Source organism: Catharus ustulatus, chromosome 17 (assembly GCF_009819885.2).
Source record: "Catharus ustulatus isolate bCatUst1 chromosome 17, bCatUst1.pri.v2, whole genome shotgun sequence".
In the NCBI taxonomy this organism is placed as follows: domain Eukaryota; kingdom Metazoa; phylum Chordata; class Aves; order Passeriformes; family Turdidae; genus Catharus; species Catharus ustulatus.
The window spans coordinates 12683025-12704320 of NC_046237.1; the positions used below are offsets into that span (position 1 = coordinate 12683025).

The window sequence follows — 21296 nt, forward strand, 5'->3', positions numbered from 1 at the left end:
GCTTAAGGAGCACTGAATAAATACATAAAACATATTTGCTGAAGGCATTTGTTGTTGGAAGTTTAAACATTAAACATGCCTCCTTCGTCTGATACTGTAATAAAGCAGGGATGTTCAAAGAGCCATTAGTGGTGCTCTGACTACAGCTTTACATCTTCACTCATGTCCCAAGGAGCCTGCATTACATCAGCAATGCTCAGCGAGTTTTGCCCCAGAAGGGAGGGATTTCAGGGTGGGCTCGGGGTTTTTTGTGGTGCATTTCCCTTTTGCCATCAGTCAATGTGGATGTTTTGGTTTTGTTTCCCTTGGAAAGTGCTGGGGCAGGTCCAGGGGAGGCAGCAGCTCTGCCTTTGTCCCGCTGTCCCCAGGCTCAGTAAGTGCTGGCTGGGGTCTGATGAGACAAATAAACAGGTTTGTGTATTTAGGTTTTTAAATTACAGGCTAAGGAGGAACACAGATACTCAATCCATTAAGAAATAACTAGGTGGGTGATTCAGTACCATTTGTGTAAATGGCACTAACTCTGGTCTGCCTGCACAATTTATTAATACTTCACGGGATGAAAAAAAATTATTTTAATCTCATAATGGATGATGAGCTGTGAAATTGCTTCTGCAGCAGCTGGGCACCCTGGGGGAGGTGCTAGATTGCACCACATTATGCAAGCCATCCCCACATCCCTGCCTTCCTCGTGCTAATCACACACATCAAATCTGGCTGATGGGGAGGGGGACACTGCTTCTGCTGGGGTTTATTACTTTCTGATTTTTTAGTGTCTACAGTTTGCTTGTCAATTTGTTTTGGGGTCCCAAGCCTGGTTTGGGAAGTGTGAGCTTTCAGATCCCAGTAGGTTTGGGATGATGCTTTGTACTTCAAAGGTGTTGGCAACAGGAAATAACAAGAAATGTAGCAGAAGTACCAGTTCTGGCCCAGTTGGTGATGATTCCATCTGGCTGATACCCACACTTAGAAGGGGAGGGTACCAAGAGCTGTTACTGCTCTTTGTGCTGCCTTTATAGGACTGGGACCATGAGCAGCACCAGCATCCCAGGTGCTGTGGAGCTCCCACACTAAAAGCAGAACTGGGGTTAAGGACTTTGGTTCTGTGTGGGAAGATGCAGCAAAGCAAGGACTAGTGTGGGGCATTTAGGAAAAAATTGAGATTGTCCCTTTAGCTCCAGCATGGGATGCTCAGTGTTGGGGATGTGCTGTGGGTGTCTCTGGTGCCTTGCTGGTGTGCTCTGGGTGGTCAGGGCCATGCAGGGCTTCTTTGGGAAATGTCTCTTTGCTGATGGAGAACAAAACCCAAACATGGTGTATTTGGCCAAAAAAAGTCTGGGTTGCAGATGGGTTGTGTTGCCATTGTGGCTTTGCTGAGGGACCTTGCTGCAGACCCTGCACCCCAGAGCAGAGGGTGGCTGTGAATGCCATGTGCCCCATGCAGGACGTGTCTTTTGAGACTCTGGAAAATGTGGTGAAAAAAAAATATCATCCTTGTGAAGTGTGGCATAAAGGATTTGTTTAATCCCTTAACTCCACTCCTTCAGTTTTGAGCACAAGGGAAATAAATACTCTAGGACAAAATCTGAAAGGGAGCAAGCATGGTACAGAGTGTAGTTTCCTTCCTGCTCTGGTTCCTTCTGGCTCAGCTGAAGCCAGGTTGAATTAATTTCTTAGAGTGCTTTTTGCTAATTCTTGCTTGCCTGCGCCTGGTTTTGGGCTGCCTTATCTCCTGACCTGCTTACAGTGCATTATACACCATTGTGTAACATACCCTGGGCTCCACACCCCCACCAAATCCATCCAGCCCAACAATGGATTGCTGTGAGTGCACTGAGCTCATTATGCAAGTTCAGTATGCCATGAGACAAAAAAGCCAATTATGTAAAACCTGTACTCAAATAATTCCCTGAAATGCATGATGTTCTTGAGTAGAATATGATATTCCTTGTATTCACTTCAAGGCGAGATCCTAGGAAAGAAAAGAAATGCATTTGTCTGGCCTAGTCAGACTAATTTTAGATCCCATTGGCTGCTGTCTCACTGGATGTACAGTGCCTTTAATACATTTTAAAACCAGGCAAAAATCATTATAAACAATTTTAAGGAGGCTGATTGTGAGGCAGATGACAGAGGCTGCTCTTTGCCAGCGTGGAGCAGAGCTTGCACATCTCCTGGCTCTGCCTGGAGCACTGCCACGTTTGCTCTGAGAGACTGGGGGAGAACAGCCACGAAAACACTCTGTGAAAGGAAACAGTTCCCTCGTCAGAGTGGGTAGGGAAGGAAGAAATAGGTGAAGAAATAGGAGCAGCTGTACATCAGACATGCCCCCCAGCCCCAGCCCTGCACTGGAGGTCCAACAAAGGGTTTGCAGAGCCCTGGTTATTGCTGATGTTTGTGTAAACCAATATTGAATTGTTCTGAAAACGCTGTCAGCAGGAATTGAGCCTTAATATCCCGTGTGGATAGGGCTTGGAGCACCCTGGGATAGTGGGAGGTGTCCCTGCCTGTGGCAGGGAGTAGAACTGGGTGAGCTTTAAGGTCCCTCCCAACCCAAACCATGCCATGATCTGCATGTGTGGGAGTTGCAGGGAAAGAGGTCGCACCTGGTGGCATGAGAAGGTGGCTCTGGAGGGACAGCTGTCCTGTCCCAGCAGGCTCACCTGGAGCTCCCTCTGGGACATGGTCCTGCCCTGCCCCCTCCTACGAGGCAGCTGCTGCCTTGCCAGGAAAGCAAGACAGGCTGAGATGTCTGATTACATTTTTCTTTCTCTTTATTCCTGGGGGTATCTACTTCCAAAACTCATTTTTGTCTGTGCCACTGGGGAATTAAGGGTCTGTCTGTCTCTCTTTCCTCAGGAGGATAAACACAGCCCTCCTAATCCTTTCTGCACCCCTGCCTGCTGCTCTGCTGCCCCTTCCATCTGTATGTGCCTTTATGGAAACCGTAACCTTTGCTTGAACCAGAGGTTTTCCTGAACAAGAGCCCTTTGGGATCTGAGTGGGCTTTCCTGGATACATTTTTAATAAACACAATAATTTGACTGCAAACCCATTACCTATCCCCTGTTTGTTCTGTGGGATAGTCATTTCCATGCCTGCAAAAGCCACTAACTCACAGGGCAATCAAAGGAGGAATGACAACCAGGATAGAATTGGTCTGTGTTGTGATAAACCCATCCATCTTCACGTCGTGCTCTGGAGCTTTATGTACTGCCTATAAATAATGGCCTCAAAAAGATATTAAATCTTTAGAAAAAATCAAGCCTAATTGTAACTATATTTTTGTTTTCCATTTTGGTTTATGTACAGTATATGACTTCTGTGGAGACATTTTTATTCCAGGAAAATGACAGGCCAACAAGAAGCCATAATTGCACTGATTTTTAGAAGTGCCTGCATTACTACAGATCTGATGTACTGCAAGACATGAATCAGAAAAATTCTATTAAAAATCTCTTGAATGGCTGACACAGGAGTATTATCCACGATGATTAATTTGACTTGGTCATTATGAACACAGACAAGTCTGACAAAATTGCATTTCATTCCCCACTGAATTCATAAAATCACTATACACATAATAAGAAGTTATAGTTCTCTGCTATCCACTATTCTTGACAGGATTCCAGTTCTGGATAAGATACTGATTAAAAAAAAAATTGAGGGAGAGAAAGAGTTGGGAGCATTTTAAAAAGCATACAATAAGGCTGATTTCTTTTGCTATAAATTGTTCATTTTTAGCTTTTTTTTTTTTTGGGAAGCCATGATGCAGGTCAAGAGCAGCTTGGACAATATCAAACCTGACTGTGAGCTTGTGGTGCTGTGGGAGGGGATGCAGTAGAATGGCCAGGCTGAATCTCAGAGATTTTCCATCCTTCAGATAATTATAAATTATTGGTACCTTATTCTTCATTTCCCACCCACACAACAGGCAGGTTGAGGCCAGAGGATCCTGAGAATGTTGTTTCTGGCCTTAGCAGCATGTAAACTAACCTCCCCCAAATTCAGAATTGGATGCAAGCCTCCAAATTATTTTTTTTTTATTTTGGTGTGAACTGAGATTTTCTGTTCCCTGTGGATGTTGTTCCCTCCACAGCCCCATCCTGCTGAGCACCACATCACAGCCTTCCCTCTGCCACTGTGGCAACTTCCCAAGGACACCGAAGGTGATAAAGACAAGCAAGGATGTTTTAGGACCCTCTGTGGATAAATGGTTTTATGAAACACACATATTTGTAAAAAGTGTAGAAAAAAGACATTTCTGAGTGGTCACATTTGGTTGAAACCATCCAGGCTTTGGGAAGAGCTGTGGCTCCTGGACTGCATGGGAGCTACAGGAGATGGGAGAAGGTCAACTCATGTAAAGTTTAAAGGTATAAGCATCCCACTGATTCAAAGGTGAAGCCATCCAGAAGAGCTGGGAATGGGCTGGGAATGGATTTGTGCTGCAGCTGTAGTGTAGAGTCTGAATCAGAGCAATGCCCACAGAGTGGGAGAACTGGGGACCAACAGGGAGTGGGGAGGTGTGGGTTTGGTCTTTGGGACAACCAGCACTTGCTTGGGGTTTTGAAGAGAATAACCTTTGCTCTGGGGACAGGCTGGGAGAGCTGGGGGTGCTCACCTGGAGAGGAGAAGGATCCAGGGAGAGCTCAGAGCTCCTTCCAGGGCCTAAAGGGGCTCCAGGAGAGCTGAGAGGGACTGGGGACAAGGGAGGGATGGACAGAGCACAGGGAATGGCTTCACTGCCAGAGGGCAGGGCTGGATGGGATACTGGGAGGGAATTGTTCCCTGTGAGGGTGGGCAGGCCCTGGCACAGGGTGCCCAGAGCAGCTGTGGCTGCCCCTGGATCCCTGGCAGTGTCCAAAGCCAGGCTGGACAGGGCTTGGAGCAGCCTGGGACAGTGGAAGGTGTCCCTGCCTGTGTCAGGGGGTTTGGAATGAGATGAATGATTTTTAAGGTCCTTTCCAACCCAAACCATTCAGTGATTCTATGGTTTCAAAGCCCTCCACTCTGGATATGGAAGAGGAGCACACACAGAGGGAGGAAGGTCCCACTTTCCCACAGGTTCCCTGCTGCTCTGCTGTGCCCCCAATCTCTTACTGAATATTGTGCAGACACTTCCAGGGCATATTTCTTTCATGGAAGAACTCATTTTTCCCCTTTCAACAGCATTCCCCTGGTAAAAAACCTGAGCATGTGAAAATTAATGTAGCAGGGGCTGGGAACACTTCAAAGACAATTTGTAGATTGTATGTGACTGACTGTTAATAAATACTTCTTTCCAGTATTTATCCACCTCTCCCCACATAATTCATTGACCCTGGTATTCACACAGATCCCTGTGTGTGAGGATGAGGCAAATCAATTTCCATTCCTCAGACCCAGGGCTGCTGACACAGAAAATCAGCACTGCTGCACTCCTTGGCTTTGGGAATCACGGGTGTGAGCAGGAGCCCTCTGCCAGCCCTGCCTGGAGAAGGGCTCAGGGAAGGGACACCCCCCTGGCAAGCACACATCCATTTCCCTTGCTGGCCCCAGAGCATTTCTCTGCAGTTTGCAATGTTCCAAGTGACTTCCACTTTCTCCTGCCACCTCAACTGGCATTTCTGATGAGCAGAAAGACCCTCTGGTTTCTGTGCTGGAGAAACCTATCAAAATCCCCTTCTTGCTAATAGGATCGTACCTGTGTTAATCATGGGTGCAGTGGGAGAGGACATCAAAGATTTCTGAGGAAATATGGGCAGCTGGTCTTGAGGAAGCTTCGATTTGGACTCTTTCTCAAAAGTGTTCTGTCAGCCTGGTACTCCCTGCACTTGCTGTGACCAGTGGCACGTGGGGAGTCTTTGAGATTGTGTAAAAAATAGGGAATGTGTCTGTATGGCACATCCATCTGTGTGCTTCTCTGTCCACTGACTCCATCTGACACATTGTCCAGCTTTGGAAAAATTGAGATACCCCCAACACCACCTGGCTGCTTGTGTGCAGCTCCTTCTCTGCTGATGCTGGTGGGAGAGTGCTCTCCCTGGGATGCTGTCCTCACCCTGGGATTGGGCTGGGGGAATTGCCATCCCTGCTCCTGGGATGGTGTGGGCACCCCACAACCTCCATGTGCTGCTTGTGCACACCAGGAGCCCAAGCTGTAGCACCTCTCAGCCTCACAAATATCAATGTTTTCCTCACTTTACAGACTTGCCAGGCTGGTTTGGGTCTCTTTAGACCCATCTCATGTCTGAAGTGTCAGGAGGGTCACTGAGCTTTTGCAGCTTTAGGAAAAGCCCAGTTAGATGAGGGCTGGCACAGAGTCCATGGTGGTTTGTGTTACCTGGACAGACTGCAGCAGCCTCCCTATTTCCTTGTACCTTCCCAAGAACAAATGTTCTCTCTCAGGCTCACATTTACTATTGAATGCTTTTTGACAGGGCAAATATTTACCTGCAATAATACTACAAATCTTTATCCTTCTCACTGTGAGGAACATTTCTCTGAATCAATGCTTGGCTGCAGCTCCTGGAGCCTCACGAATAATCACACAGAACATGACTCAGTGGAGAATTGGGGTCACTGGACATTTGCCATGGTGCCAAGGAGGAGAATGGTTTCCCAGCTCCTCTGTGATTAATGCCAACATGCAGGGCAGAGATGGTGCTGCCTGGCTGTGCAGTGTTTTGTAAAGGAGGACAGCACTTTCCTCCCCTTCCAGGAGGAAGCTAAAGGCATCATTTATAGACAGGCTCAGCACTTGTCACTCCCTGCTGAGTCACCTGCATGAGAATCTATAAAATCTTTTAGAACATGGCTTGGCCATGGCTGAGTCACAGCTGAGAGCTGTGTGACATTCAGACATCTGCATGTCCCTTGGCCCATCCTCCTCTTTGCTGCAGTGCTGGGAATGCTCCCCAGGCTCAGGGAGGTTCTTTGGGATGGCTGGTGGGAGCTTGCCAGGGCTTGGCTTTATTTACAGCCCAGGTGGAGGTGCAGCACAGGAGCAAATGGTGAAGCAGCAGCAACACCAAAGGTGGCTTTGAGTCCATGGCAGAGGGTCCTGTGCCCACCAGCCATAGCCCACAGATGTGCTGTGTTTGCCACCTGCCATTGACTGACAGCTCCCCAAAGCTGCCTCACCTGAGAGCCTCTCAGCAGGTGCTGGGGGTCTGGGATGCCTCCTGCCATCTCTGTCTCCCTCTCCTGAAAAGCACCAGGGAATACAGCAAGTCTGGGAGGTCTTGGCATGTCCCCGTGGTGGGGAGCAGCATTGGCAGGAGACACACTGGGGTGTCCCCAAGACCTGCAGGTGCTTTTGGCAGCTCAGCAATGGGGCCAGGCAGTGCAGACCAGCCCCTGCTCTTGCAAGGGCTCCAGGAATTCTGCCTTTCCTCTCCAATGATTCTGAATAATGTGTCCCCAGCCCCGTGCTGTGAGCTGGGAGGGAGCAGCCAGTTACCTGCTCTCACTCCTCCTGGTCCTGGACATGGCCTGGGTGTCACCTTGCCAGGAACCAGAGCCTTTCTCCCCATTACAACCTTCCCACATCACCTCCCCTCCAGTCCTCTGTTCTTCTGACCCTGAATCTGCAGCTGCATGGAGATGGTGCAGGGACCCCTGCTCACACTTCGATTTCAAGATGGAAAAATTGTTTTAAAATACAATTTTGCTGCTGTTGGAGCTTGGTTGTGCCTTCTGCAATGCCATCCTCTGCAAGCATGGGGTGGTAACAGGTTTATGAGGTGCTGAGGCCTGGCACAGGATACCCAGAGCAGCTGTGGCTGCTCCTGGAAGTGTCCAAGGCCAGGTTGGATGAGCCTTGGAGCACCCTGGGATAGTGGCAGGTGTCCCTGCCTATAGCAGGAGGTTTGGAATGATCTCTTCCCAGACTATTTGATGGTTCTGTGATAACCCTGGGGCTGTGCTCAGGGCAGTTGGATCCTGCACAACCCCTATAGCTGGTGCACAGGGATACCTGTGGGGCTGAGGGCAAGGGGGGCACTCACAGGAGGGGCACTGTCCCCTCTCTGCCAGGGCCTGGCTCCATCCTGTGTCCCCACCCCACTGCAGGGCTTCCCTGCTCCAAGCAGCATCTGCCCAGCAGCACCAGCCACGAGAGGCTTAGCAAGAAGAGCCTTGTTGTTTCAGCTGATTTCAGTGTTTTAATTTGAAGAGGAATAATGTGTAATCACAACAACTGTCATCTGTTTGACAGTGGAAAATCCTGGATCTTTTTTTGTGCACAGTAAATGGGCAGCCATTCAGCAGCACAAGCTGCTCCACGCTCGGAGTCCTGGTGGGATGAATGGCTTCAGAGCAGCCCGCTAATCTAATTTGTAATGTATCCTTAAAACGTATAATTGGCTGTTTAATTTCATTCAAATTAACATAAGAATGGGAAATATAATCTGCCACAGAGCCCACATGGTGGTGGAGAGGAGCGTGGGGTGTTGCTGCAGAGGGGTTGAGGGCACAGCTCTGTGCACTCCATGTGAGAGCACTCCTTGTGGGGACAGAGGTGTCACTGAGGACACGCCAATGCACTGTGTGTGACAATAAATCACCAGATCACCCCTTTTCCCAGCCTTCCAGTGCCTGTGTGCCTCATCTCCCCTCCTTATCTCTGTGACCATCTATTTCAAACACACGTAGAGTGAGGGCAGCTTGCTTTGGGAAGCTCGGTAGTGACAGGGTGTGAAAGCTGGCAGGCGCCAGCTCTGATTATGTTGATTGGATATTGTCTAATCTGATTTTGATTGTGTACAGCTTTGATTGTAATTTTGATACGTCTGCAAAACGCTGTAGCTATTTGGAAAGCTTTGTGATTTAAACAGGTCTTTTTTTTCTTTTCTCTTTTTTTCCCCCTGGGTTGAATAGAACAGAGGCAGAAACGTGCCTGGGGGTGAGCAGGGTGCTGGGGCTTTGGCACTCTGTATAAAACCACCTCAAAGCCCTTGGGTGAGCTGCTCTGCAGCAACACAGGGGACTCGTAGTTTTGAAGAGAGCTTTAGGAAACTTTGAGTGGGTTTTACATAATTTAGTTGAGTACAGCAAAACCACTTGCTTATGTACCTGATACCAAAATAAACCAGTTGGAGGAACAAGTTTGCTGTGTGATGATTTATTTAAATCCCTTTCTGTAAAGCATGGAGAGAAATCCTTTTAAATAACTGGGAAAGAATTGGTGTACCTCGAGGAGCAGAGCCCAAATGGAAACCTAGCTACGAGATGAATTAAATGGGATCTCTCTGTCTGCCTTCAGTACATCCCCTCAGCCTTCCCCATGTTGTAACAATGATAGACAGAAGCTGACTGGAAAACAGCTGGGCTTGAATTTTCCCTGAGCAGTAACAGTGGGCACAGAGCTGTCATGGCCCAGGCTCTCTCTTGTGTTTCTGTCGTGCTCCTGTTCCCTTACAGCCAGTGGGAATCTCAGGCAAACATAAAGGTTTGGGTCAGAAATGCAGAACCTGCTCTTGAATCACAGAATCATCAAAGGGGTTGGGCTGGAAGGGACCTTAAGGCTCATCTGATTCCAATTCCCTGTCGTGGGCTCTGTCCCAGGCTGCTCCCAGCCCCAATGTCCAGCCTGGCCTTGGACACTTCCAGGGATCCAGGGGCAGCCACAGCTGCTCTGGGCACCCTGTGCCAGGCCTCACAGGGAAGGAATTCTTTCCAAAATCCCATCTAGCCCTGCCCTCTTTCAGTGTGAAGCCATTGCCCCTCTTCCTTTCTCTCCAGTTCTTGGAGCTTCCAGTTCTTTAGGCACTGGAAGGGGCTCTGAGCTCTCCCTGGAGCCCTCTCCAGGCTGGAAAACCCCAGCTCTCCCAGCCTGGCTCCAGAGCAGAGGGGCTCCAGCCCCTGGAGCATCTTCATGGCCTCCTCTGGACTCCATCAGCTCCATGTCCTTCTCCTTTGGGGCCTCCAGCAGCCCCAAGGTGGGGTGTGCAGGAGGGAGCAGAGAGGCAGGGTCCCCTTGCTGTCCTGCTGCCCATGCTGGGGGGTGAGCCTGGCACATAGGGGGCTCTGGGCTGCCAGGACACAGGGCAGGCTCCTGTCCAGCCTTTCCTGCACCAGAATCCCCAAGTTCTTCTCTCACTGTTCTCAACATTTACCTGTCCTGGTCTGTCCTCCTGCCTGGATCACCCCAGCACAGAGCAGCTCCTTGAGCCTGGACTTGCTGAAGCTCAAGAAGTTCCTGTGGCCACACTTGTCCAGCCTGTCCAGGTGCTCCTGGATGCCATCCTGTCCTTGTGCTGTGTCAGATCTCTTCTTGTTCCTTTCTGCAGTGGTGAGGGAAGGTGGGAGGGTTCAGCTTAGCAGAGGATGAGCCTCATCCAGCCCCAGTTGTGGGGTGAGGCAGGAGGGACCCCCTGCTCTGACACCCCACAGAGCCATGGTTCTGTCCATGGTGCCTTTTCACCAATTCACAGATTCCTCCTTGCTCCCTGCTGCCTCTCCCCCTGACTTCTGTACTCCAGTTAAACACAGGCTTTATTTTATTTTATTTTATTTTATTTTGGACTTTCTCCCCACAGTCTGAAATGGTGAAGAGCATGAATCTGGGGGTGAGCTCTGGGACAATGGATTATTAAAGCCTACAGTGCTTAACTGTTTTTTTAACATCTGGGGTTTTGCTCTTAAATCAAGTATTAAGTCCAAATCCAACCATGAAACTAGGTGATCTGGGAAATTTAGCTTTAGCATGTGTGTAATACTATAGCTAATCAGAATTTCATATGCTATAATAATATGTGAAACAGTAGATGTTTAGAATAAGCCTCCTCTGCCAGAGACTCATTATATTCTGCATTGGTAATTAATAATTTTGGATAGATTCACACGTTATGAAGAAAAAACGGTTTTGTCTGAAGTGAAAATGATTGCACAGGTGCAATAGGATATTTTTATATAAATGGGAATGCTTAGAAGTAAACAAGCCATGAGAAAGCATGGGGAGCACACAGAGTTCCAACATCTCTGCATGTTCGTGTCACCTCCAGGGAGTGTTAGCAGGGAGGTGAGGGAATGCTTTTCCAGATTCAGTTTGGGAGGGATATAAGGAAGGACAAATCTCCCTGTGTGGTGAAGTCATGCAGGCTTTCTTTAAAAGGTTTTTAAAAAGTGATGGCTCTGTTTGCAAAGCTCCTCCCTGGCTGTAGCTTCTGTGCTGGAGATTGTGAGGATTCTCAGGGAGTTAGGATGAGAGAGAATGGCTTTAACCTGACAGAGGGCAGGGTTAGATCAGATATTAGGGGAAAATGCTTTACTGGAGTGTGGCAGGCCCTGGCACAGGGTGCCCAGAGCAGCTGTGGCTGCCCCTGGATCCCTGGAAGGATCCAATGTCTGATCCAAGGCCAGGCTGGACAGGGCTTGGAGCAGCCTGGGACAGTGGGAGGTGTCCCTGCCATGGCAGAGGGTGGCACTGGATGGGCTTTAAGGTCCCTTGTAACCCAAACTGTTCCATAATTCTGTGAATTTTGCTCCCAAGTTACTGTTATTTCTACAGCTGTAATTCTCACAAAAATCCCAGCTGTAGGTTGAGAGCTGAGATGGGTGCCCAGAGAGAGACTTTGACCTCTCAGGGCAGCAGAAACAGCTGTGCCCTTCCATGGCTGTGGGCCAGGTGTGGAAGTGATTTACTAAAATATGAGTATTGGTCTAGTACTGATACTCAACTGTGATGGACAAAAGACTCTCTAACAGTTTAAAGTTAGAAAGTGAATGTTTATTCAGCATTGGGCAGCAGTGTCAGGTAACCCCCTAATACACACTGCAAAATCACAGGTGATCACAGAGTCTATTTATTGACAAAAGGTTCAAACAAATACATATTGATAATACCAGCCCCTCCCATCCCTGCTTCCCATGGTAATTAGCTGGAATGGCAATTACAGCGTGGTTGGCTTCTTGAATTGAGTCTGGGGTCGTTTTTGTGGGGAGGGGTCTTAAAAGGAGGAAATAAGGCGAGTCTTCCTCGCCCTGAACTCTCAACTTTTTCTATCAATGACAATACAAATGGCTTTTGGGGCAACTCCAGTTTTGCAAAGAATGAGTTTCTGGTTGCAATTGTTTGTGTTCATTGGACCTACCTACCAGTTTCATCCTTTCCCATTGCAAGCACAGCTAAGCAAACATAAATTGACAGGCAATCAATTATTGAAGTTTCAGGTAACTATCTCAAGCCCAGTTTCTTCTAACTTTTAACTAAAATCCTAATTTCTCTGAGATTAGTGTTTCAGAAATTTCTGCTGAGGTTTTTGGGACTCAAAGATGAGCAGGATGTGAAGGAGAGGGGAGCAAGGGAATGCCTCAGGTGGCTCTGTGGTGTGTTCCTGATGGATGGTGCAGTGCTCCCACACTCCCACCCTGCCTCCTACATCATTACAACCTGGTGTGCAGGACTGGAGGGGCCTTTTTTATTACAACAAACCCCTCTCCACCAGAATCTGTGTTTCTTAGAGAAATAATCCTTTTTCTTTGCTGAAGCAGCAAGGCAGTGACACGTTGCAAACTGTCTCTTTGGTGTTTCAGACGTACAGCAGTCAGAATGAGAACAACGAGGACTACGAGATCCCTCCCATAACTCCTCCCAACCTCCCCGACCCGTCCCTCCTGCACCTGGTGGACCACGAAGCTGGATACCACTCGCTGTGCCACAGCCTCCCTCCGAACAGCCTGATCCCAGCCTACCCCTACCAGAACATGGACCTGCCAGCCATCATGGTCTCCAACATGTTGAGTCAGGATGGGCACCTGCTCTCCAGCCAGCTCCCCACGGTCAGTGCTGAGCCCCTCTCTCTCCCCGTCACCCAAACCCCTCTGTGTTTGCAGGGAGGGTGTTGGTGATGAGCTGTTTGCTGTCAGGGTTGGGATGAGCTGGGGTGTGTTGGCAGAGCGTGGTCACTGTGCTCATGGCAGCAGTTTCATTCTCAGCTTGGTGTCCTCCTGAGCCCCATTAACCTCTCAGGATCAGGGCAAAGAGCTTTTCCCCCCTGTGTGGAACATCCTCCTGTTGCCTTTTTTCCCAACCTGGAAATGAAGCTCAAGACCATTGTATAAGGAGGTAATATAAAAGTGTTGGAGTTAATGAGTTGGGGGTCTCTCTGAAGAATTGTGAGGTCATAACCTCCCAAAAGTGGATGTTTATTTGGAGGCCTTCAGGGGCAGTTATGGAAAGATGTCCACAAAAGCCACCCCCTGCCCAGGGGTGAGTATATTTTACAGGTTTTATGAAATTAGCACAATCAATAAAGAGAACCAATGAGGAGGACAAGTGGTGATGTAATTCCTCCCTAGGTCAAGCCCCTTCTCTGGAGTCCCCCTTCAGCACTGGCTGTGCTTTGTCCATGGGATGTATCTCAGAGTTGTTCTCAGCCTTGGTACCCAGGAAGAGCCAAGGTAGCACAGGGGTCTTGTATCCCCCCGGCTTGGAGCTCTGGAATTGGTTTTGTCTTTCTGTTTAGGGAAAGGCCATGGAAAAGGTACTGGGAAAACTAGCCACTAATATAATAGATAACAGTTTACTGGCTCGGGGCGGGGCCAGGCAGGCTCGGCCCGCTCATGGTTGCCGACGGGGCCGGGTGGCCCAGCTCAGCGCCACGGCTCGGCGGGGCTGGCCGGGTGGTACTGCCGCCGCCGCCGGGCTCGCTGGCCCCCCTCTCCCGTCAGCACCGCCCCGCTGCCGCGTTCCCTAGCCCCGCCGCCGGGCTCGCCGGCCGCGGCGCGTTCCCTAGCACCGCCGGCGGGCTCGCCGGCCGCGGCGCGCCGCGTTCCCTAGCCCCGCCGGCGGGCTCGCCGGCCGCGGCGCGCCGCGTTCCCTAGCCCCGCCGCCCGGCTCGCCGGCCGCGGCGCGCCGCGTTCCCTAGCACCGCCGGCGGGCTCGCCGGCCGCGGCGCGCCGCCTTCCCTAGCCCCGCCGCCGGGCTCGCCGGCCGCGGCGCGTTCCCTAGCACCGCCGGCGGGCTCGCCGGCCGCGGCGCGCCGCCTTCCCTAGCCCCGCCGGCGGGCTCGCCGGCCGCGGCGCGCCACCTTCCCTAGCCCCGCCGCCGGGCTCGCCGGCCGCGCCGCCTTCCCTAGCCCCGCCGCCGGGCTCGCCGGCCGCGGCGCGCCGCCTTCCCTAGCCCCGCCGCCGGGCTCGCCGGCCGCGGCGCGTTCCCTAGCACCGCCGGCGGGCTCGCCGGCCGCGGCGCGCCGCCTTCCCTAGCCCCGCCGGCGGGCTCGCCGGCCGCGCCGCCTTCCCTAGCCCCGCCGCCGGGCTCGCCGGCCGCGGCGCGTTCCCTAGCCCCGCCGCCGGGCTCGCCGGCCGCGGCGCGCCGCGTTCCCTAGCCCCGCCGCCGGGCTCGCCGGCCGCGCCGCCTTCCCTAGCCCCGCCGCCGGGCTCGCCGGCCGCGGCGCGCCGCCTTCCCTAGCCCCGCCGCCGGGCTCGCCGGCCGCGGCGCGCCGCCTTCCCTAGCCCCTCCGCCGGGCTCGCCGGCCGCCCCCTCCCGTCTGCACCGCCGCCGCGTTTCCTCGCCCTGGCCGTTACAAATATATGTGTGAAGAATACACAAGAGAACAAGTAAAAGAACTTTGCCTGGAAAGGCTGACCTGGAACAGAGACCAGACAGAGCAAAAGGAATAAAACAGGAATTTATTGAAAGGATTCACCTTGGCCAGTGCAAGAGCCTGGCTGGGGCTGCACCCAAATCAAATCCCAGATGGATCCTGGTCGAGTTTTACACTTTTATAAGTTTTAGTTCCTCTACACATTGGGGTCAATTGTCCAACCACAGCCCCAGGCTGTGCAGTCTCAGCCCCTGCCTTGCCCCCTTTCCCTCGCTGCTGTTTCTGATTTTTGGGTGCTGGTTGTCCTTGATTCTCCATCTAGAAAGGGATTGTTTTGTCACTGCCCTGTGAAGAGAACTCACTGACACCTAATGTGAAGTTTCAGAGTTACACACTAAGCAGCAGAAACCCTGAAAAATATAAAAGCTAAACTCCAAGGCATCAGAACAAAAGGCAAAACCAAAGCAGCTTCACTCCCTGAACTAAGCAAAGTGCATGTGCCCATCCCCATGGCAAGGTGGCCAGCCCTGTGTCCTTTCTCTTGCTCCCTGTCACCCCTGTCCCACTGCCAGGGTGGCCCTGGTGGCACCAGCAGGAGGAGCACGGATGCTCCCTGAAGGGGAGGCTCTCCTATGGATCGCAGGGGGAACAGGATCCCTCCCTGCACTCCCAGCCTCCTGTTGCCTGCCGTGGGAAGGGGATACCTTGCAAAGTTTCAAATGACTCGTGCAGGGATAAACAAGGCAAGGATAATGAAGTAAAGTGAAGCTCTGGGAAGAAACTCCAGGGCTAATTAGAGCTTATGATGCTTCTGCATCAGCAGCACTGAGGAAAGGTTGTGACTTGATTTTGACAGTGATATTGAATTAATAGTGCTGCTGTTAACACTGTTTTCCTCTTTAGCAGCTTTAGCCCAGCAGTTGGGTTTCAGCATTGTTTCTCTCTAAGAGCATTGATTTTGAATGACACTGATATCAAACAGAGTTAATTTTACTTAAAGAACATGGCTGGGAGCCTGGCCCTGCCTAGTGTTGATTGCTTCAATAGATAAGGGCCTGAAAGGTAGTGATATTTAAATATTTAAATGGGATATTATCTCTTAGTCTAGGAAAATCCCAAGGCTTTCTGAAGTGCTGATGAGTATCTGAGTTTCATTGTTAGTGTGTTTAAGAGAAATATCATGTTCTGCCCATCAATATTGAACAGAGGCATATTTCTATGGAATTAAATATTACTTAGGGCTCTGTGTTACCTTTTAGGTTCTTAGGTGATTAAAACATTCATTTCTGAGACAGAAAGAGTCAATTTCAGATGAAATATTTTTTCCCTGGTTTAATTTAAGGCACAGCCCCTTTGCCTGACCCCTATTTTCATAACATGATAATTTTATCCTGTGTTGATTGTCTCATTTTTGAGAGGTGATATTGCACTTATAAATCACTTTCTAAAATACCTAAAGAAAAAAAGCAGAGGGGGATTTATTAAGCAGCTTCTCTGTGTCTGAAATAATTTATTTTGGAGTAGTCCTTGGGAAATGTTCTCTTTCTTACTTTATGGTACTGTTTTACAAATGGAGCACGGTGATGATAAATCAGGGCTGATCCAGAGAAGATAAGAGGGGGACTTAGTGGGCTGTAAATGTAAAATAGAGAGATTAAGATTTGTTTGCCCCTTACCACGAAAATTAAAAAAAAGTCCAGTGAACCCTGAATTTCCCAGCTGAGAGTGAACTGGAGCTGTTCAGTTTTGGAAACCCTTGGAGCTGTGATACATCTTCAGAGGTCCCAGCAGCAAAGGGATCAAGGGAGGGAGCTTTAATCAGAATTAAATCCTGCCTTACCCTCCCATCACTAACATTGAAGACTAACATCTTCTGTCACTTTGGTGGGGAATCAGGTCTCCCTTTCCTGCAGCACCAGCCCAGGAGGGCAGAGCTGGTCCCAGAGCACACCTGCAGCTCCTGGGGGTGCTGAGGGGAGCAGCACAGGCACATCAGGGCACAGAAGAATCCTGGAGAGAAAGAACACTTGAAACTCATCTGGTTAATATTTAATAGCACCTTGCAGTGCCTACAGGGGCTCCAGGAGAGCTGGAGAGAGATTGGGGACAAGGGATGGAGGGACAGGACACAGGGAATGGTGCAGGACACAGGGAATCCCTGAGGGCAGGGATGGGTGGAATATTGAGAAGGAATTGTTCCCTGAGAGGGTGCTGATGCCCTGGCACAGGGTGCCCAGAGCAGCTGTGGCTGCCCCTGGATCCCTGGCAGTGCCCAAGGCCAGGCTGGACAGGGCTTGGAGCACCTGGGACAGTGGAAGGTGTCTCTGCCCATGGCAGGGGTTGGAAAGATATGATCTTTAAGGTCCCTTCCAACCCAAACCATTCTGGGGCTTGTTTGCCAGCACTTCCAGAAAGAGAGGGATTATTTCACCCAGTCTGGGAGTGAGCCTTGCCTGCACAGAGCTTGGAGGAGCTGGCTCAGTGTGCAGAGGTTTTGGGTTTATTCCAGGACCAGCACTGCTCATGCAAATGCTGGAGCTGGAGCCTCTCTCCTCCCTGCTGCTCTTTGCTGCAGCTCACATGGGACTTTGCATACACAGCTACCTTGGTTGCCATGTCTGTATATTTGAATACAATGAGAAACAGCAAGCAGCTCATGGTAAAATGTTTAGTCATTGGTCAGACTTTTGCTCTAAAAATGTAACTTGATCCTTAGGATTTTTTAAGTCAAAAATTAAAAAAAAAAAGAACAACTCTCTAACTGCTGATACAATATGAGCCAGGACTCACCAAGAGCCATAGGATTGGCATTTTCTCCTGAGAGCTCAGAAGTGAATAAAGGAAATCCAGCTGCAAATTGCTGTCCCACGTGTCTCTTATGCTGGGATGTCCTGACATCATCCTCAGACTGCATTAAACCTCCCAGTGCCTCTCAAGGGATGCCCTACTGCCCCCATCGTGCAGGTGATCAGCTCAGAGGCAGTTTAATCAGCACAGAAATTCCCATGGCAGGGTGGAGCTGGGGAGTGAAGGTGGATTTGCTGTGTGCCAGCCCCTGCTGCTGGCTCCAGCTGACCCATGGGCTGTCAGATGGAGATCCTTGTTTGAGCCCTGATGGGAAGCCCCAAACCCAGCATCACTCCTGTTTCCTCATGCCTTCAGCAGCACACTCCACAGCACCCCTCTCACACTTGGACCTCCACATTTCCATGTCATGGCTCTTCACTGCTCTTTCTGTCACTTCATTTCCCCTTTTTTCCCCAAACCCATGAGTTTTTAGAAGTTAAGGGAGTTTTCAATCCCTGATTGGGATGCAGGGAGCTGCAGAGCAGGGATGGATGGACAAGAGCAGGAAGAGATGGCACAGGACTGATGTGTGAACTGCTGGAGGGGGTGTGGCAGGGCTGGGGAGGAGGCAGAGCTGGCTGCTTTGGGGAAGCTTTGTTATTTTTTCTGTTGATGACAAGAAACAAACAGAAAATTCTTATTGCAGTGGATTTTTCTCTTCTAGTGATCTCTCTTTTTCTATGAGAAAAAAGGAAGGGAAAGAGGAGGAATGGCAGGAGGGAAAGAAAACTGGAGAGATGAGAGTGTCACTGAGAAATGGGAGTAATTAGGGAAAAGTAATCAAAGAGGGAAAAAACATGTTTTCCTTGGGAAGAGAATAATTTTGCCCACTGTGAACATCCCAGCAGCAACTGAGCCTCCCAGGGATGCACAAGGAGTCCTGCTGGGCTGGGATCACACTGGGGCTGGGATTTGGGCTGTGGGGAAAGCAGGGGAGGGGCAGAGATGTTCTGTGGATCAGTGGGGAGGTGGTGCCTGCTGGGTTAAGGAGCTACTGGGAATAAATGAGATTTCAGAGTGGATTTGGCAGAACATTTTTGACAGAAACAGAGGGCAATCAAGGTCAGAGCCCAGGAATGTCCAACGCAGCACAAACGTGTTTCCAGAAATATTGGAGAGCAGCCAGGAGGGCTGGGGGTGCCTCTGCTTAGCAGGTGGGGCAGGGCTGGGGGAGCCAGGGCCCCAAAACTGTGAGACAGCACTGCCCAGAGCCCTCTGCACTGCTCCACAACCCCAAAACTGTGGGACAGCACTGCCCAGAGCCCTTAGCCCTGCTCCACAATCCCAAAACTGTGGGGCAGCACTGCCCAGAGCCCTCAGCCCTGCTCCAGGACCCCAAAACTGTGGGGCAGCACTGCCCAGAGCCCTCCAGCCCACTGGGGTGACTTTTTTGTGCTCACAGCAAGCTGGTGCAAGGTGCAAGGCTTCAGCCACAGCCTGAAAGGTTTTGTTTCAGTTTGTTGAGTGGAACGGAATTATTTGGAAAATATTTAAAAGCCTTCAAGGCAAAAAGAACGTCCATGGTGTAAAATGTCACATTTCCAGTGAGCTGTGGAACCTGTTTAGGTCGAGGTGAGAGAGTGAAATGGTAAATGGGGGTGAATTGTAGAAGAAAGGTGAGTGCCACCATGAAATTCCAGAAGTTTGCAGCTGACTTTGCCGAGGTGCTTCCAACACAGCAGGGCTTTGGTGTGGAGCAGAGAGGAGAGCAGTAAAACAAACAGCAGCCTCCCTGTGTCCCATGTGAGAAATGGGGAGGAAAAGCAGCCCTTTCCTGGAGCTGGGATGTGCATGGATGCTGCAGAGTCCAAGGACAAGCTCAGTGCTCACCAGGGCTCCAGTGAGGCTGTCCTGCAGCAGGATTGCAAGGCCAGAACACAGATTGCTCCAAACCACATCCAAGCTGGCCTGGGACACTGCCAGGGATGCCACAACTGCTCTGAGCAACCTGTGGCAGATTTTACCAATCTCATTGTAAAAAACTCCTAATGTCAATTAAATATTGTCACAAAGCCCAAGTAAGCTGAGCCAGTCTTTCCTCCAGGCTGCTGGAAATCCATGATCCCAGCAGGCAGAGCAGTTCACATGCTGTGGGCAAATACTTCCAATGAATCAATATTTCAATAATTTTGAGTCACTGCCTGCTAAAAGAAGTTATTTGAAATAATCCATATCCCAGTGCAGTGTATCCCAGGCAGCATTGCCCTTCAAAGCAAGTTCCTGCTCTTCAGAAGAGCCTTTCTAAATAAACAAACCAACAAGAGCAGTGTTGGGTCACCGGCAGCAAAAACTTCCCTGAGTTCCCCTTGTTTCAAAATTGCAAGTTTTTCAATTCTGTGGTGTGAGCTTTAAGGTTTTGACTAATTCAGCTTTCTGCTTATTAATGGTTCAGTATTTAAAAATTGAACTCCCAAACATGAGGTGGAAAATAGTAATAGCACAACCCTACATGAAGGGTTCTTTGTATTAAGCAGAGCCCGGTTTGCAATTCCCTGCTAGTGTTTTTCTCAGAGGCAATAAATGAAAGAAATATGTCTTTTTAAATTTTATAAAACTCAGAAAAATGGTTTTAAACAGCTTTTCTTCACCTCCTATAATTATTTATTTTCAAACAGTCCTTCAGGGTAATGTTCCGTTTTCTTATTTCACACTCCTTTTTCTCATAAATGAACCATCACTTCAATAAATCATTATGAAAACAGAGACTAACACAAACCCTGAAAGGTTGAAAGATTTATGTAACACATTTATGTTTTCCATTTTCTCATTCTGGTACTCCACTGCTAAAGCTAAGCTAATAAAAGCTGCTATTAATATTTCTTGTTGCCTGGCAACCACAGAGAGGGAGTAATAGCTTTAGCTAGAAAAATAGATGACCGATAAGGAAAAATTCAATTCTTTTATTATCTCAAGGGAAAATGGGCTTTTACTGGAACATTATGATGTACGAGTGTGAAGTTGAATACAAAGGATATTTTTTCAGTTGTTTTTCTATTTTTAATGAACATTATTTTACCTTCACAAACTCGTTTAAGGCATTTGCCCCACCTACTTGTGAGCTTAATTTAGCAACACTCACACATGCTCCTGGCTCTGAGTATCTGTTGGCATTTTCACTTGGAAGCCCCTTCCCTCCACACTCCCCCCAAGCTGGAGGGCTTGGTCATAAAATTTCGCTCCAGGTCGGAAGCTGGGAGACAAGATCCCCAATCAAAGAGTAAATTGTTCTTGTGTGTGTTCAGAACTTGCTTTCTCAGAGGGAGGGGCTTGTGTGGAGAGGTGTTTTCTGAGTTTGTAGGTGCTGTGGCTGGGCTGTGTGTGCTCAGGGAGAGCAGGAGTGACTGCTGGTGCTGGGGGTGAAAGTGCAGAGCTGCTCCCTGTGGGCAGAACGGGCATGGATCCCTCTGGGAATAGCAAGGCTGGGGATGAACAGATCACAAACAGCCCTGGGAGAAGGACCTGGGGGTGCTGGTGGGTGAGAGCTCCACATGTGAGTGTGCCCAGGGACACCCCAAGCCCTGGGCTGAGCCCCAGTGTGGGCAGCAGGGGAGGGCAGATTCTGCCCCTCTGCCCCACTCAGGTGAGACCTCACCTGCAGAGCTGCCCCAGCCCTGGGCCAGCACAGGGGGGAGCTGGAGCTGCTGAAGAGATCCAGAGGAGGCACCAGAGATGCTCCAAGGGCTGGAGCCCCTCTGCTCTGAAGGGCTGGCAGAGCTGGGGGTGCTCACCTGGAAAAGAGAAGGTTCCAGGGACACCTCAGAGCCCCTTCCAGGGCCTAAAGGGGTCTATAAAAATATGGGGATAGACTTTTTGTCAGGGCTTGTAGCAGCAGGACTGGTGGGTAAGGTTTCAAACTGACGGTTTAAATTAGATAGAAGGAAGAAGTTTTTTACAGTGAGGACGGGCAGGTCCTGCACA

At 49.9% G+C, this 21296-nt stretch overlaps 1 protein-coding gene across 1 annotated transcript in view; it reads left to right on the top strand.

The window, feature by feature from the left end:
- TOX2 (TOX high mobility group box family member 2) overlaps window positions 1–21296 on the top strand; it is a 153958-nt gene that overhangs the window by 76968 nt on the left and 55694 nt on the right. The window contains exon 3 of the mRNA XM_033074890.1: window positions 12520–12765. Within this exon, the coding sequence (XP_032930781.1) occupies window positions 12520–12765 (246 nt within the window). The remainder of the gene's footprint in view (window positions 1–12519; window positions 12766–21296) is intronic.